Below are 15,785 nucleotides of genomic sequence, written 5' to 3' on the forward strand. Positions count from 1 at the left end.
GAGTGGATCTTCCTAGGAGATGCAGGAAAATAAGGACTTCATTTGAGCACAACTCTTCCTTCATGACCATATTCTGTCCCAGCTTTCTGGGCCAGCCCACCTTGCCTGTCCTCAGCCTGCAGTATTGCTTAGACCGGGGAGAACATGGCTCAGTGCATTTTGATCACAGTGCTTGCTGTACAATACTTGATATTCAGCCTTGCTGTGACTCCCCTGACATTATGTGCAAACTGAAGCCAAAATGATGATACTCTTAATACATAATCAGAAAATAGAAGATATCGTATTTTGCCAACAGCTGACTGCAAATCAAAGAAATAGACTGCGCAGCTAACATCTGCCTTGGCAATATGGGAAAATATCTGATTTTTACTCTGCTTAATAGAGCAGTCCTGGTCTCTGGTTCAGTTTGATGGTAGCAGCTACAACAGGAGATGAGCTGTACAGCTGGACACCTTACACAGATCCGGGGTGTAGGTGTTTGGCCGAGCTTGCCAGCGATGGTTCTCAGTGAAAATGGCATGGTCAGCCAGGACTATCCCCTAGTCCAAATGTTTTCTGGGTACTCCTGTTTCCCTGTAGGAGTGGTCTGTGGCAAGACTGGAATTCAAGGTAGCATCACGGTACTATTGCTGGTTGTTCTACTTATTAGCACGTGCCACATCGTGTTCTCTGTAAAGATACATATTTGAAGACAATGGGGACAGGAACACCTGAAGCAGGAAAAGCTGGGAGGCAAAAGGAAATAGATTTACTTTCATTGCTCTACCTCTTTGCAAGGTATTTTTAACATCTCTACCCCCTCCAAGCTCATTTTCCATCAGCTGTAGGCACTCTGACATGGTTTAAAAACAAACAAACAAACAAACAAGCCCAAAAACCCCATATTCTAAACGACACTCTTTTGTCCTCAGTTCCTGGCTGTGATGCTCATTAGCCTGGATGGGATTTAGGTGTGAAGAGGGAGAGGCCAACAGAACATTAGTGCCCACCAGGGACAGGGGGAGAGGACTGGAGCTCCTCAGCTGCCAGGTGCTCTCAGGCTGCACCTGGCCAGGGGCTGTGTCCTGGCATCCCTGCCATGCCTGGCATGCCTTGCATTTCAACAAGCCTGATTGCCTGAGACATGTCCACCCCAAAACCCCCCAAGAGGGAGCTTGGGCTGGAGCTGTTCCTGGCATGGAGGGCTGGGCTGAGGCTAGGAGCATGAAATGAGCTGTTGGAAGAGTTTGGAGAGTGAGTGGGAGGAGGGTTACAAATATGAGGGAAGAATTATGATGGATTTATCACAGCCTGAAATAAATTAACCTCTGGGAGGAATGATTTTGTAATAATTTGCATTTAGATACTCTGACACAGCCACATAACCCCAAACCTTCTGCAAACATTGTAATTAATTCAATCTCCAACATCCTATGAGAGGGATAGAAATAGCACTATTTACATGGTTAAAGGAGCCAAGGACTCTTCTCTCAGCATTGCATTTTACACCCCTGGGACTATCCTTATGTCTTGTTTCCGGAGCCTCCTGGTGGGGTGGAAGGCAGCAGCAGTGAACAGCTGGAGAGTTTTCCTGGGCACAGCTAGCTGAGCTCCTGTGTGTTACAGCACACGGCCCGTGGCAGGCAGCCCAGGGAGCCCATGTGCAGGGCAGTGAGGCTGGAGCACACAGCAGAAGAAGCAGGGAGCTGAGCCCTGTCAAAGCTGAGCCCTGTCTCAGCTCCTGGTAGTGGTGGCTGTGGGCTGTTCCCCTGCAGGGACCCTGGGCCTAACTCTATTCGTGAGTGAAAAGTGGTCAAGTGATTTAATATTCAGCACTCTGAAGTGTGGTAATGAATTTGATAGCCAAAGTGATCTGCTAACCCAGCCAGCTTGAGAGGGTATTTCAAGGACAATCCAAGCCTGTAGCTATGCAGTGGGATATTCTCTTGTTATCAGTCTCCTGCCTATTCCTTTCCATACCAGGGCAGTTAATCATAAATGAGATACTTGCTTGATGCCATTGTCATGCCTGCTCTACCCTGGTTCCATTTCCAAGGGACCGTGCGGTCAGTGGGTTACATCCCACCCCAGCTTCAGCAGCTTTTGCAGGAGAGCTGGCTCTTCCAGAGAGATCCAGATTGAACCTCACATTGTGACTCTGGAAGGCTTGGGCGAGCTGATTGTTTTCAGAGCATCTCAAAGTTCATCTTCTCTTACTTACAAGTGTGTCTTAAATCCAGGGTTCTTAGGGCAGCACGGAGCTGGTGTTAGCTGAGCCACCGGGTGCACCCTGGGCACCTCTGTGCTCCACTGCCAGGCCTGCTCAGGGGTGGGGTGGAAGTCTGGGGCTGAGGAGAGATGCCTGGGTTTCAACGACAGACTTGGGATAGTGCAATTTTCTTTGGGCATGACCCAGAGCTGGCCTTGGTCGCTGGAAGCATATCCCATCATCTTCAAGGAGATTTGAGGAGCCCTCCCTTTGCTGAGACAAAGTTTGGCTTCTGCCATGCCTGTCTGGTTTCTGCAAAGCTCGTCCAGGGGTTGGAGCACGTGCTGTCCAGCAAGTGGTGAGCAACAAGTCAGCTGCACACAGGGAGAACTTGTGTGGCACAGCAGTGGGGAGAGGGCACACCCTGTATCGTGGAGATTTACTCCTTGTGAAACACCTCTGGCTCTCTGTAGGTATCTGCAGATGTCTCCTGCCAAGTGAACCCGGAGATATTTGTAGTGCAAGCTTCAGCAATAGGACAAAGGCAAGCTGGCAAACAAAGGGACTTTGAAATATAAGGAGAACCAAAATATGGTCTGGAGCACATTTATTTTGGAATCAATAGAAAAAGGTTAAATAATAATAGTGAATGTTTCCAGGGTGGGTCAGGTTAAAAAGCAAAGAAAGCAAAGCATGTTCACCGCGCTGTAAGACTGTTCTGTGTGTGCAGAGATAAATGATGGAAACTTTGCTTCCCACTGAGATGGAGTGTGGTGGTGCTGAGCACCACACAAACACCTGCTGAGTACCTTACAAACACCTGCAGAACGCTAAGATAAATGCTACTTCAAAAGGGATTGAAACTGCTCTGAGTTCAAGAGTGGAAAAAAACAATCTGTATTCAGTTCAGAGAGTTGTGTAAAACTAACCAATTTTAGCTATGGGTGTGACTTTACCCTGCTTTCTGCCAGTTTTTCCGCTGTCCCCTTCCCCCGGGTTGTGTGAGGCTGCGCTATCACAGCGGGGCTGGAGCCATCCTGCTCTAACATGCTGTGCCTCGCCCGGGCTGGGAGCGTGGAGTGTTCGTCTGGACATGTCCAATTTAATTAGCACAGCTCTCAGCCTGCTGCTCCTCAGTGTCTGTCTGGGAGCTCAGGCACGGGGCTCTTCCTCCCCTCCTCTCCTCCCGGGGCAATCCCCACACTTACCCCCTTGGTTTCTAAAGCCTGTGCAGGGAACCTGCCTGAAGGGCAGCTTTGGTGAACACTTTGGTGTCTCCTTGCAGGCATGTCCACGTTTGCTGTCCCAGTTTCAGGCAGACCTCCTGCCTGAACCCTGCTGGGTTTAATCTTTTGAAAGATGGCTTGGTTCTGGTGTTTTAATGTAGCCCTTTTGCAGCCTCCTCAGGATGAGTGACGGGAATGAAGGTTTGTGAGGAGGTGGGAGCAGGTCAAGAGCTCATTCTGAGTGCAGTCATGAACAACGGACACACCAATATGCAGGGTGCCGTGATAAATCCAGATCTACGACCAGGAGAAGACTTTTAGATCACACGTTAATATTTTCCTCTATTTCTCCACTGCTGGATCTGCTATTTGGATTTCTCAGCTAGTCCTCCAAGGACACCAAACCTGCAGCATTAAGTAAGGGAGTCGGAAAAGCCCTGTGATAGGATTAGGAACACAGTTAGGGCGGGTACTATAACAGAAGGTCAAGAGGCTGGGAGCCAAAGCCCTGGAGCTCTCCCAGAAGAATAATTCACAAGGCCAGGAGATTGGAGATGCCCAGGGTTCCCACTGATTTGACAGGGTTTCCCGAAACAGGGCATTAGTACAGGGCTGTGGGAGGCTTTGCCTGAGCCTGCCAGCCCTGGGGGCTAATGGCACCCCGAGCAAATGGCGGGAGTGCTCCTGTTGTTGAGTACAAGGCCTCTGAGCACGACCAGGACCTCACCGGCAAAATTCACCATCGACTGAGGTGGTAAGAGCACTTTTGGAAACCTCTGGGATCCCTTGGGATACTTTTCTTTGTTGGTTGGCTTTTCAGAGAGGCCAGGCCCTGTAAAGGCCTCGCGTTGTCCTGAGGGCATCAAGGGCCTCATGGAAGGACGCGTCCCACAGTAAAACTGCTGTCCACGGAACTTCCGTCCTTGCCAGAAATCCTGTGGCAGCAGAAATGGGTTGGAAAAGGCCGGGCAAGGAAAAAGTTTTTAATTTGCCGTGACAGGAATCAAAGCCGTGTCTTGTCAAAAAATTACAGCTGCCTTTTCCTGCCTGTCTGTCACACGTCAGCAGCCCTGACGCCGTACAGATAAATGCAAGGAAGGAGCCCAGGGAACAATGACTCGGAACAATCCAGTTCGTGAGGGGAGGAGAAGCTCAGGCAAGCCCTGGAACTGAGCTTGCATTTGGTGTGGTAGGCATGGAGCCACGTGATATTTATATTTGACTGTGAGTTTTTATATTGAAGGTGCTGCTCTTTCCTGCTGCTTGGGCAGGGGTGCCTGGGCACTCGTGGGGACAGAGAGTGGGCCCCGTGGGAGACGGGCAGCCCCCAGAACTGACGCCCCTCTCAGCTGGGAGCACACCACGAGGCTGAGGATGGGAGTTACTCTCTGGTACTCTCTGAAGCTGGTGAGCAGCAATTCCCGTCACGCAGACAGGAAGGCTGGCAGTGCAGATGCCCATGGTAACCTGTTTTCCAAGGGCAGGCTCACCCCACACCCTGCAGAGGTTGCTCTGTGAGCAGGAATCCAAGGACCAGCAAAATGCAAACTCATCCTGAACGGCTTCTGCCTAGAATACATCAACTAGAGAACACTCCAGTTGCTCTTAGGCTGCTACTGAGGTAACTTTTACAAGGGTAGAACACATGTCCAGTTGCAGAGACCCTTTACCAACCATTTGCTAAGAGCTTTACACTGGAAATAGCTAAGGACTTTAATGGGAAGCTCTGGAGACTGTGCAGGTTCAGGATTTGAAGCTGTTGAGACACACAAGATGAAACACGTTTTTAAAGATGTTTAGGCTCAGCTATGACATTAAGACAGCAGTCCTGTAAAAGTACCAGGGAAATCATTGGCAAATGATCAAATTATCTTAAACATGGTAACTGCTTGGTAACTGGTTTATCTCAGAACATGCTTGGAACAAGGGGGTATTTAATTTTATTTTTTTTACCTAAATGTTTGATTTCATTCGAATGGATTCTTATTGCTTGAGTAAGGAGAAACATAGGGTGTGTTTGCAGGTGGATGTGTCTTTGTAAGAACTCAGAAGAACTTGAGCAATTATTTTTAAAATGTTGCTGACTCTGCCTATGTGGGCACTTGCTTCTCCACAGCAAAGAAATTGCAGAGGGCAGGAGAAGCTCCATACTGGAGAATTTTTCAATTTGACTGCTGAGTCCTCTTATCTTTCCTGTTCTTCCTCACAGCAAAGGGTATATTCAACTGATTGTCATAGCAATCCCATAGCAAAAAACCCTTTTTTGGGGTGGTCTTGTCACTTTCCTGGAGATACATTTTTCACTGAAAATTTCAATACGTGTGGAGGGGAAGTAGCAACCCAAATTCCACTGACATTGATCATAGTTTCGTCTCTTGAAAACTTCTTACTAGCCTCACCTCTCTGGTTAAGGAAATGCCTTCTCAGGATAAATTTGGTAGGGTGGGGAACACTTCAGAGTTGATTCTTTTTTTCTTGACAAAGCAGTTTCAAACAACTGTGCTAATATACATATTAAGTCTAATGAGTACAGCTATCATTTAATCTGACTTCCATGTCTTCTAGACATTCTAGGCAGAGATGGATTCTAGGACAGACTTTGAGCAGGAGACACTTGTATTTCCTTTCTCCTTGCGCCACATATGATTTTTTTCTCCTTTGTTTTTCCGTCCCTCACAGTCAACAGTGAGAAAATTTGTGCCTGCATTGACACCAACCACTGTATTAAAGCAGAGGAACTCAAATTAGGTGGTAAATTTAACAGAAAGACCTGATGCCATCCAGGCTGCCAGGGAGCTGGGATATTTTTAAGTTGAGATTGTCCATCATGAAATCCTCCCTTTTCCAGACCTGACCATTAAACTGCATTTTTTCTCATTTTAGGGGAGCACCTGCGAATCTGCCCACAAGGCTACACCTGCTGCACCAGCGAGATGGAGGAGAACTTTGCAAACAAAAGCCGAAGTGAATTTGAAGCCATGATGAAAGAAGCTGGTCGCTCTGTGCAGGCGACCCTGACAGCACAGCACAGAAGCTTTGACAGTGAGTACAACCTGCCTGCTTCCCTCAGCTCAGGATCCAGTCACTACTCAGTTTTCCTGGCATTGTTGGAGCCGGGAGTTGGTGTTTGGCACACTTTACTCTGCATCTCACTCAACAGTTTGCACGAAGCATTGACCTGCTGGAGTTGTAGGAATTGTACCTCTGGCGGTGTTTCTGTAAGACCAAGGCGTTTTGAGATCTCCATTTCAGAGCAGCCACTGGAGGAGGCTGGCTGACACTGGTGTGCCTTGGCACTGACACAGCTTTGTCAGGCACGCGGTTATCAGCTGCTACCACAGCAGTGATGATGAGGCAGTGATGTAAAACCTGGCACTGGGCCTTGAACTGTAAGTTGAACAATAGGGTAAAGGTGACTGGATAGCCCATGGTAGGTGGGGAGAGTTTAAGAAGACGTGGATTTTTCTTGCCCTTTCCATGTAGATTGCAAGTGAAAAGGAGGTTAGTTTGTATTAAACACTGGGAAATGTTACAGAGCATTAACAGAAGCTCTTATAGACTGTGGTGCATAAGATGTTGTGAACAAACATTCTCTCCAAAGTCCAGTATCCCTCCTAACATGCTAAGCAAAGGCTAAGGATGGCTCTCTTATTGTTCCCTGAAAAATCCATTTTGCAGTGCACTGTAAGCCTGGAGGTCTGAAGGCCACTAGAAATAAATGATTTACTGGCAAAATTGAGATGACCTGTGATTCAGAAACTGTATCCATTATCAGATTTTGAAGAAGGTCAGACATTTAGAATCATGGCCCCCCTAACTTTATCAACAGTCATCATAGGGAGTTACCGTGAAAAGGAGTCGGGGAAAGAAGATGTAATAGCCAGAAAGGTGGAACTGGAAATTCAAGTAGTAAATAATAGATCTAAAGAAATAACCCTGACCTTCAGGCTTATAACCAAGATGAAGTGCTTTTACACTAAACAGGAAGAAAAGGCAGTGCATCTCTGCAAAAGGCATTGTGTGTGTGGCCAAGGTTGGCCACGCCAAAGGCATTCCTTTATAAGCTCAAAATTAATTGATTTTCACCTGCCTTAAAAGGTGACAATCACGATTTTTAAAAGAGCCTGACAATGGTGTTTGCTCAGACTGATGTCTGAATGGGAGCTGACATAGCTGCTGCTGAGCACAGTCCCCAGCCTCTGAAATCTAGCCCTTTGCAGGCGTTAGTGCTTGGCACTCTCTCCCTCCACTCCCTGTTACAGCACTGGCTGCTATACCTGCTCTTTATTTTCACCACAGCCACTCAAAAGAGCAGAGTTCTGCATCTATCATGTAAGAGAGTGCAAAATTCGATGGAAGCTTTGAGAGTTATACTTACAAGCAGAAATTTCCTAGTGAAGAACTGGTTTAGTCTGTGTGATGTTTTGGTGCATTAATAATAATAATAATAACAGCAATAAGAGTAAGCAAAGCAAGAGTAAGCAAGCAAAACCAAGCATGTAAAAAGGGGATGCTTGTGTTGAGATGTCAGTTAGAGCCATTTGTTTTTATTCCCCGGTGTTTTGGGGGGTTTTTTTGTTTTATTCCCCAGTATTTTACAAAGATGGAGCTTTATTTCTGTGGTGCATACCCAAGTTTCTTTTAAGTATCAAACAAAGTAAGTGTTCAATAAGCCAAGTATTACTTTAACAGACCATAATGCAGAGATCATTGGTGTTCTGTAGTGGGAACAACCTCACTTGAGCCCACAGGCCAGGAAGATGTCTTCTGCTCCCATTATACCCTTTTAGTTTGCTTAACTACCCTTGCAATCAATACAGAGTTTATAATTTATGCAAGACATGATTTTAAAAAATCATCATATTGTGTCTCAGTTTCAAGCATGACTTTACCTTTAAATAGTACTATTATTTTTTCTTTAGTTACTTTATAAATGGTTTGAAATTGAAGGAGTTCTGCAGATGGGGCGATGGGATCACCTCAGCTCCTTGAAACTATGCCACAGAAACTGCCCTAGCTTCCAGTAAATGTCATTAATCTCACAGTTAACAAGACCTTTTGCAGGTAGTGCTGCTTAGAGCTGTTCAATAAAGGAGCTTTTTTATGTCAAATTGATGAGTTCTAGTCTTGCTGGCACCGGATGCCCGCGTTTGTTGGATTTCCTCAGCAGCAGCTTGGAGTGCAGCTTTTGGGGTTGCAGAGCTATCGATGCACAGCTTGTCTTCACATTAGTGATTTCACTTGGCCTTAGGAGGACGTAGAGAGGCTCCACTGGATGGGGGTATCCAACCCTTTCTCAAAGTATTTGTAGCCTGGAGATCAGAATTTTCATATATTCTGTGCTAGCAGGTGCGGCATACTGAACTTGAGGCCTGGAGCTGTCTTATTTTTGGATTCATCACAGCAAATCTTGTGCCCGTAATCTCATTGCCGATCAAGGCAATAGTCTCTTCTTGTAAATTCCCCAAGCTCCAGATAGAAAATGGCAAGGCTACAGCAATCTTCCTCTGAAGTAATGTTCTCCATGCTTGTGGTCAACATCTTGCTTTGGAGAATAATTCATCCTTGCAGGTTGTGGTCTGTAAAGCCCTAAGTTGTCAGCATGCCTCTGCTCTGAGCTGCAGCTTTGCGTTGGTGCAAGGAATTACAGAGTCTGTTGTTTCAGTCTCCCTGGCTGCTTTTGGGGCAAACATTTTGTGTCCTAGAGCTGAGTGTCCTTTATATCTCATACAAAGTACTTGTAGAGAAAGTGCACGTGTGAGATACAGATGCCGTGCAATAGGTGTAGCCATATATTCAAAAGTGAGATGTGTGGAATAGGATCCTACAGTCTGAGTGCTCTCTGCACAGCAGGGGACACATGGCTTCTGAGATGCCCTTCCTCCAGGATCTGCCAGGGCTAAATTTAATCAGCCTACGGTATTGCTTAGCTGCTTACCAGCACATTTGTTGTTTTGCTTTATGTTACTGTGGTTAGCAGAATTTGGGGACATCAGTTGCAAGCTCTACATGTGATCATAGGCTTGCTGTTAACCTTTTAACTGAAAAGGCAGCATTTTGCTCTACAACAGATTGGTTTGAATTAAAAAAAAAAAAAATAAAAAAAAAAAAAAAAAAAAGAGCAGAAGCACAGACCAGGAGTGATGGGAGCATATGCTTTTGATAACTCAGTGCTAGGGAGGATGTTGTGGTCAGAGTAAAGGTATTTCTTTAGCAGGATTAAAGGCACAAATTCTTTGTTAATTCTGATGGCCCAGGGCTCTTGATCAGACAGGGAGGGAAATGTAGTTAACTGGGAGCATAGCCTGTAGCAGAGACCTACTAGAGGCTGCTAGGATGGTTTTGGTTGGCATTTATTTGCCTGAAAATTTATATATAGCTTACACTTAGAAAGAAAAACATGAATAATAAAAATAAAAACAAGCAGGGGGTCTTAAAGGGAGCTGGGGTACAGCCTCTGTTGAGACTGGTACAAAATATCCAGCATTGACTGCAGATTATGCCTCTTTTCAACCTGGTATCTTGTGAGTGAATGGCGAAGTTTCAGTATCTATTATTACAAAATTAAATACATTGATGAAGGGCTTTGTCCACGCAGTGGCTCAGGATACAGATGTGAGCTGGCTGTGCCCCCTCTGGCAGCTGCAGAACAGGACTTTTGCTCTTCAGTTGTGCTGAGAGCGAGTTACAAACATTGCTCGGGTCTGGGGGAGATTCCTGCCAAAAATGAGCTTTTTTTTGCACATCACACAACTGCATGTCAGTGTTGCTCACAGTCATGGGAATTCTGAACTCCTGTCCTTCCTGGTACAAATTAAACTGGTACTTCCATAATCTGCTGCAGCAACGAGCCTGGAAAAACTTCTGGGCTGTGCAGGAAAGACTCTAGAAGTGATTTGTGGCGCCTGGTCAGAGCAGCCCCTTTCCAAGGCTGTGCAGTCGGGGATGGCTGCAGAGGGGTGGAAAGAGGGAGCAAGAGTAAGTGGTGCTTGGAGTGACAGTGAGGGGCTGCAAGCAGCAAGGAACAAGGCTGTTTTTCTAATCTTTGTGAAAGCTCAATTGTTGAGAGTCTAATCCTTGTCTGTCTCTCTGTTTTCTCCCTTTTCCCCCACTTAAATCACTTTTTAATAATACTGCAATGTTGCGCCAATCTTTCCTTTTGGTGCACTTAGCAAGCAGTCCCTGTGTGACTGCTGACCTTTAGCTGTGAGCCAGGAAATCTGTCCTTTCAGAATTGTTTCATGTTTTCAGGAAATATCAACAAGCCAAAACAAAAAACCTTGGCTTTTACTCCACACTGCACAGTCTAAAAATGATTTGCAGCTCTCATAAAATCTGTGATTTTTAAGCTGTGACAATCAAATGCAGATTAAAAATTTTGTGTTTGATAACTGGCTGGTCATTGGAAAGCTGATGTCATGTAAAAGCTTTCATAATGTCCGGTCTTGGTAGCTGGAAACTGCATGTGCAGAAACACAGACCATGCAGATAATTAACATTATTTGAGAGTTAGGTTCAGACAGTTACATATTTCTTATGAAGATGAATCATTGTTTTAAATGTTACAAGGTGGGCAACGTCCTAGAAGCTGTTACACACTGATGGTTAAAATTTTACAGATTTCTAAAGGTCCCTTGTTTAAAGTTCAACCAAATGTGTCTTTGTCAGAGGAACTGAGTTATATAACCCTCAGTACCTAGAGCTGCAGCCCCTAAAAGCACTGTTGGAGAGAGGCATATAGAAATATTTTTATTTACATTCATATATAGTGTGAATGCTTAAGGAAGCTGATCAGGAGGTTGTGGAGTAAGCCCAGCAGGCAGAGCTCTATACTACCCTGATGGCTTTAAACCTGGACTACAAAACCCAGACCTGAATCTGAATTTTGCTGGCATTTTCTCAGTTTTGATGAGAACATGATCCAAGCCCTGATGATGTGAAATTTTAAAGTAATTTGGGGGTCCGTGCACCAAAAGATGTATTCTGAGAGATGCAGGATTTCTCTGTGCAGCAAATGATTGACACAAGACCCGAGCAAGGGTTATGGGCCACAAGGGCTCAGTGCCTGTGTCCCCAGATGTGTTGTCCCAAAAGTGCTGCTCCACACTTGCAGTGTCTGCTGCCACTGCTCTCGGCTCCGGGTGTTTCTTGGAGGCATCACGTGGATTGGGGAGGTGCTGTCTAAAAGATACTGTTTGTGTGGAAAGAGGGAAGAAGGGACTGGTTATGCCTAAAAATGTGGAAATGCTGCTGTGTTTAGAAATAAATTCCTTTGTTTCAGAGGTTGTGGAAGGGAGCCCTTGTGGAGTGAGCAGAGTTGCTCCAGCAGCCACGGGCTGTGCTCTGTGAGCTGCCTGCCTCCCACTGCCCCTGGCATCAGCACTGGCTGCTCCCTAGGGCCAGGAATATGGGTTAGGACTTCAAATGTATTGCTTTTGATCCAGAAACCCCTAATTGCTTGGGAGCACTCTTTCTTGTGGTGACTCCCCAGGCCGGGGCTCTGCCCTGAAATTGTGGTGTGTGGCTCAGTTGGTGGCCTCAGCCATGGGCTCAGCACTGTGGGAGAGCCCTGACCTCTGCGGTGTCCTCAGGCAGATGGGAGGCAGCAGGACTCCCAGCACCCCATGGGACAGCAGGCTCGGCTGTCCCCCTGGATGTGCTGGGGACATGGGATGGCTTCCACAGCTCACCTGGACTTTGTCTTTCCTAATGGCAATCTTGCAGTGGCTGCCTGCTGTCTCCCAGCTGAACATCTACTATGAAACAGTGCTGTGCATGGGCATTTTTTTCCAAATGGAAAAGAATGAATGGGCCTAGAACATTTCAGCTCCTGAACAAAAAGGCTGGTAGAGTCAGGGAGACTGAGTTAGAGGGGGGACTTAAGGGCAGGAAGATGTTTGATCATTTTTTCTAGTGACATGACAAAGGAATAGGAGGAAAAGAAACCTGGGAATGAATCTCTTTCACTGAGTGTTCATCACCTGCGCTGCATTTTTCTGACAGGCCAGGGGCAACCTTTTTGGTAAAATTTCACTACTGAAAACACCACTGTTTTGTGCCTCTTCCTGCACAGTGCTTGGGCAGCATCATTCAGAAGAAGCCCATTTGTCCTACAGCTTTATCTCTGGGATGCATTATCAAAAGGATTTAGAGGCCATCAGAGATGATTCCTCTGGCTCCCATGGACTTCCCTCCCATTGGGTTGGTTTGGGGACAATACACACAGAGAGAGCATCTCCTTTAGGCTGAAATAAAAAAGCAGAGTCTCAGATGGATCCAGGACAGAGAAACAAATAATGGGGTTCCCTTGGAGGTGTCCATAGGAGAAAGGCAGCCAACACCCATGCTTGCTTCATATTTTGTTTCCCTAAGGAGCCACTTTGAAAAAAGCCCAGCTCAAGGCAGGATTGATGCTAGCCAGGCTGTCACTCCGCCACAGTCAGGGTCCGAAGACAGGAGATGCTTTCATGTGTGGTGCTGAGCATCTCCTTTGGTGTTTCTGGGTTTCTGGAATGGGGTGCGGTGTCTGCCGAGGTGCATTCCTGGGCTGACAAGATTAATCCTGACAGGTCGCTGCCTCGGGGAAGCACATGCTTTGGCTCACCTGTAACAGCTCCAGCACCTGGAGTCTTCTCTCCCCTTACAGCCACTTCTCTTCACATTTAATCTGGAAGGCTCCGTTCTGTGCTGCAGGGTATATTGCAATGTACGTGCAGCACTTTGCTTAACAGATGGCATAGGCACCGGATTGTCTTTTATTGAAAGAAAGGAGAACGAAATGCTGGAGTGGCTGGGATGAGAGCACTGCACTGGGGTGCCTCCTGCAAGGGCCTGCACACCCCAAGGGATGAGCTGCTTCATCCCTGCAAAAGTCAGGTTAGGTGCAAAAGGTACATCAGGCATCTCGGTTTCAGCTGCTGTCACCATGTTTTGTCACACACTCAAAAAAAACTGCCTCTGAGTGCTCAGAGAGCAGTGAAATGTGCATCTGCTTGGGGACATAAAAGAAAGCACCTGCTCTTCCGAGATATGGGATAACGGAGGCATATTTTGCAAGAAATTAGTGATGCCCAGATAGTAATCTCAGAAGAAGGTGTTGGCAGAGTTTATTTTAACATTCAGGACACAGTGCATGAATCTCTTTGAAAGCCTCTGATTTGGCAGAGTAAGCAGCCGCGCAGCCTAACTTTTATCACAGGTGCTGGTGTTGCCCTCGGTGGCTGCAGGGCCTTACTCCCAGATGGCTGGATGGAAGTCAGGGCAGGGAATGGGAGATGAACAGCTGAGATTTCTCTGCAGAAGAGCTATGTCTTGAACCGCTTTATGCTCAGCCATTTTCCAGCTGGTAAACTGGCTTCACATGAAGCAGTTGTCACCCTTCATCTTTCTGATGCCCAGTGTTTCTCCTAGGAGGAAAATAATAGGATTTTCTGGACTGCTTTTATTGCAAAGAAGTGTAGGTGCTCTGAATCAGCTCTTAAGGGGATATTTTTGCTTCATCCTGATGTTTGCCAAGAATCCAATCTCTGTTCCAAACCAGGCGCTGTGGATATTTGGGAGCATGGGGGCTCCAGCAACAAGATGCTGTTCCCACCTGGAGATCAGCAAACATGAGCTGGAAAATATGCTACTGAAATATGTGGCATGTCCTGACATAGGAGCTTGGGTTATTTTGAGTACTTTGAGGTATCTGTTCTCATTTGAGATGATAAAAGTACTTTGTTCTCTGTCACCAGAAATGCTTGCAGCAAACTGTTGATTCTGCATTATTATTGCCATTGAAGCAGCACATCCACAGAGCCAAGAAGTGTTGTAATGCACTGCAGGGCATCCTGCCTGTCTGAGCCTCAACCTATGGTCCAAGGACTTTGTTTGAAAACAAAAATAAACAAACAAATACCTGTTTTGGAGACGTGGATTATGGAGGGAAGAGATGAGTGGAAGTTCTAGACGTGAGAACAGAGCTCAAATCTCTGGGTATTGAGTGAGGTGCAGGAGTACCACGAGTCTCTCTAGTTCATAAAACAGCAACCCTCTTCTGGTAAGACCACAAAAGACATCATGTCATTCCCCATCTTACACGGTTTACCAGCCAAGATCTATGCAGACATCTGTTCTCAGCACCCCAGCCTGAGAGGGAACAGGCTCTGGCTCTAAATGCTCTCTAGTCATTGGTATTTGTGGTTTTTCTGTGCAAGGCCCCTTCTGAAGTGGAAGTAATGATCCAAATCATACAACTTGTGTAAATGGGGTCAAGTGTATAGGAGTTTTTTGGTGTCGGGTAACCTGTTGTGATTAGAGGAGTTGGTCTGGTTTTTAGAGTGTGAGTACCAGTAGTGCCAATAAGAGCTTGAAGGTGATGTCTGCCTATGAAAAACATGCTGAGAATTGATTGTCTACAGGAAGGCTCAAAGATAAACCCTTTTTGTGGTAAAAAGAGGCTGAATACCTTCGCTGATGAACATTTCACCTTTCTGTAGATGCTTAAGCATGTAAACTATTCACTTCTCCCCGCCTTCCTATTCTTCTTTTATTTTCTCCCTTCAGGCCAACACAGCTTCTTGCATTTAAAAGCCCAGTTAAATTGGTGTAATGTGTGCAGAGCTTTTTCCAGTGCTTCGTTTCCTGTCCAGGCAATGTTGGGGTATCTTGGTTCTATTCCTTGTATTTTTTGAAATTGACCATGATAGAGGGAAGGAAAACTCTCATTTTACCCAGCAGTTCATAGCTACTTTTGAAGAAACCAGGTAGTGTTGAGTTATTCTCAATAAACCTGCAGATTTGGTCAAGACACCAATGGGCTGAGTTTGTTTCAAAGAAAAGAAAAGAAAGAAAAACGTAAAGAAAAATAGAAATCAGAAAACCCAGCTTCTATCAGGCCTGATACTACAGAATGTGAGTGCAGCATCGGGTGCTGTGAGGTGGTGAACCAGGCAGGATACACAATGGGTTTTACTTCAGCTTGGTTGGGATCTTTAGGAGACCATGTGGAAAAAAAGATTGAGGGGTTTTAAAGGTTTGTCTTTAGTAATACTCCTAATCCACAGCCTTCCCAGCAGGATCTACCCTTTGCAGGAAGTTGTTTGACGTTGCTCAGCAGTGATTCCTGCTGACCAAGGGGTAACATCAGCACACTCTTCACTCCGAGGCCAGGAGAGGAACAGTGAGGCTGTTCATTAGTAGAGAAAATAAAAAGGATTCATTTTTTTCTCTCTGAAGCACCTTTTTATTGATTACCAGCCTTGTTTTTGCATGTTCTGCTGGAACTCTTGTTTCCCTTTCTCTTAGCTGCATCTCCAAGCTGTACATTTTCACATTGTTCACTATACTTGCCACATATTTTTCAAAGCAGTACAGTTAAGACTGTG

General features: G+C 45.9%; 1 protein-coding gene across 1 annotated transcript in view; it reads left to right on the top strand.

Moving 5' to 3' along the window:
* GPC1 (glypican 1) overlaps positions 1–15,785 on the top strand; it is a 199,776-nt gene that overhangs the window by 93,824 nt on the left and 90,167 nt on the right. The window contains exon 2 of the mRNA XM_066193957.1: positions 6,301–6,459. Coding sequence (XP_066050054.1) covers positions 6,301–6,459 — 159 coding nt within the window. The remainder of the gene's footprint in view (positions 1–6,300; positions 6,460–15,785) is intronic.

This window comes from Chamaea fasciata, unplaced genomic scaffold (genome assembly GCF_029207755.1).
Source record: "Chamaea fasciata isolate MVZ Bird 193981 ecotype frontalis unplaced genomic scaffold, bChaFas1.0.hap1 SCAF_11, whole genome shotgun sequence".
In the NCBI taxonomy this organism is placed as follows: Eukaryota; Metazoa; Chordata; class Aves; order Passeriformes; family Sylviidae; genus Chamaea; species Chamaea fasciata.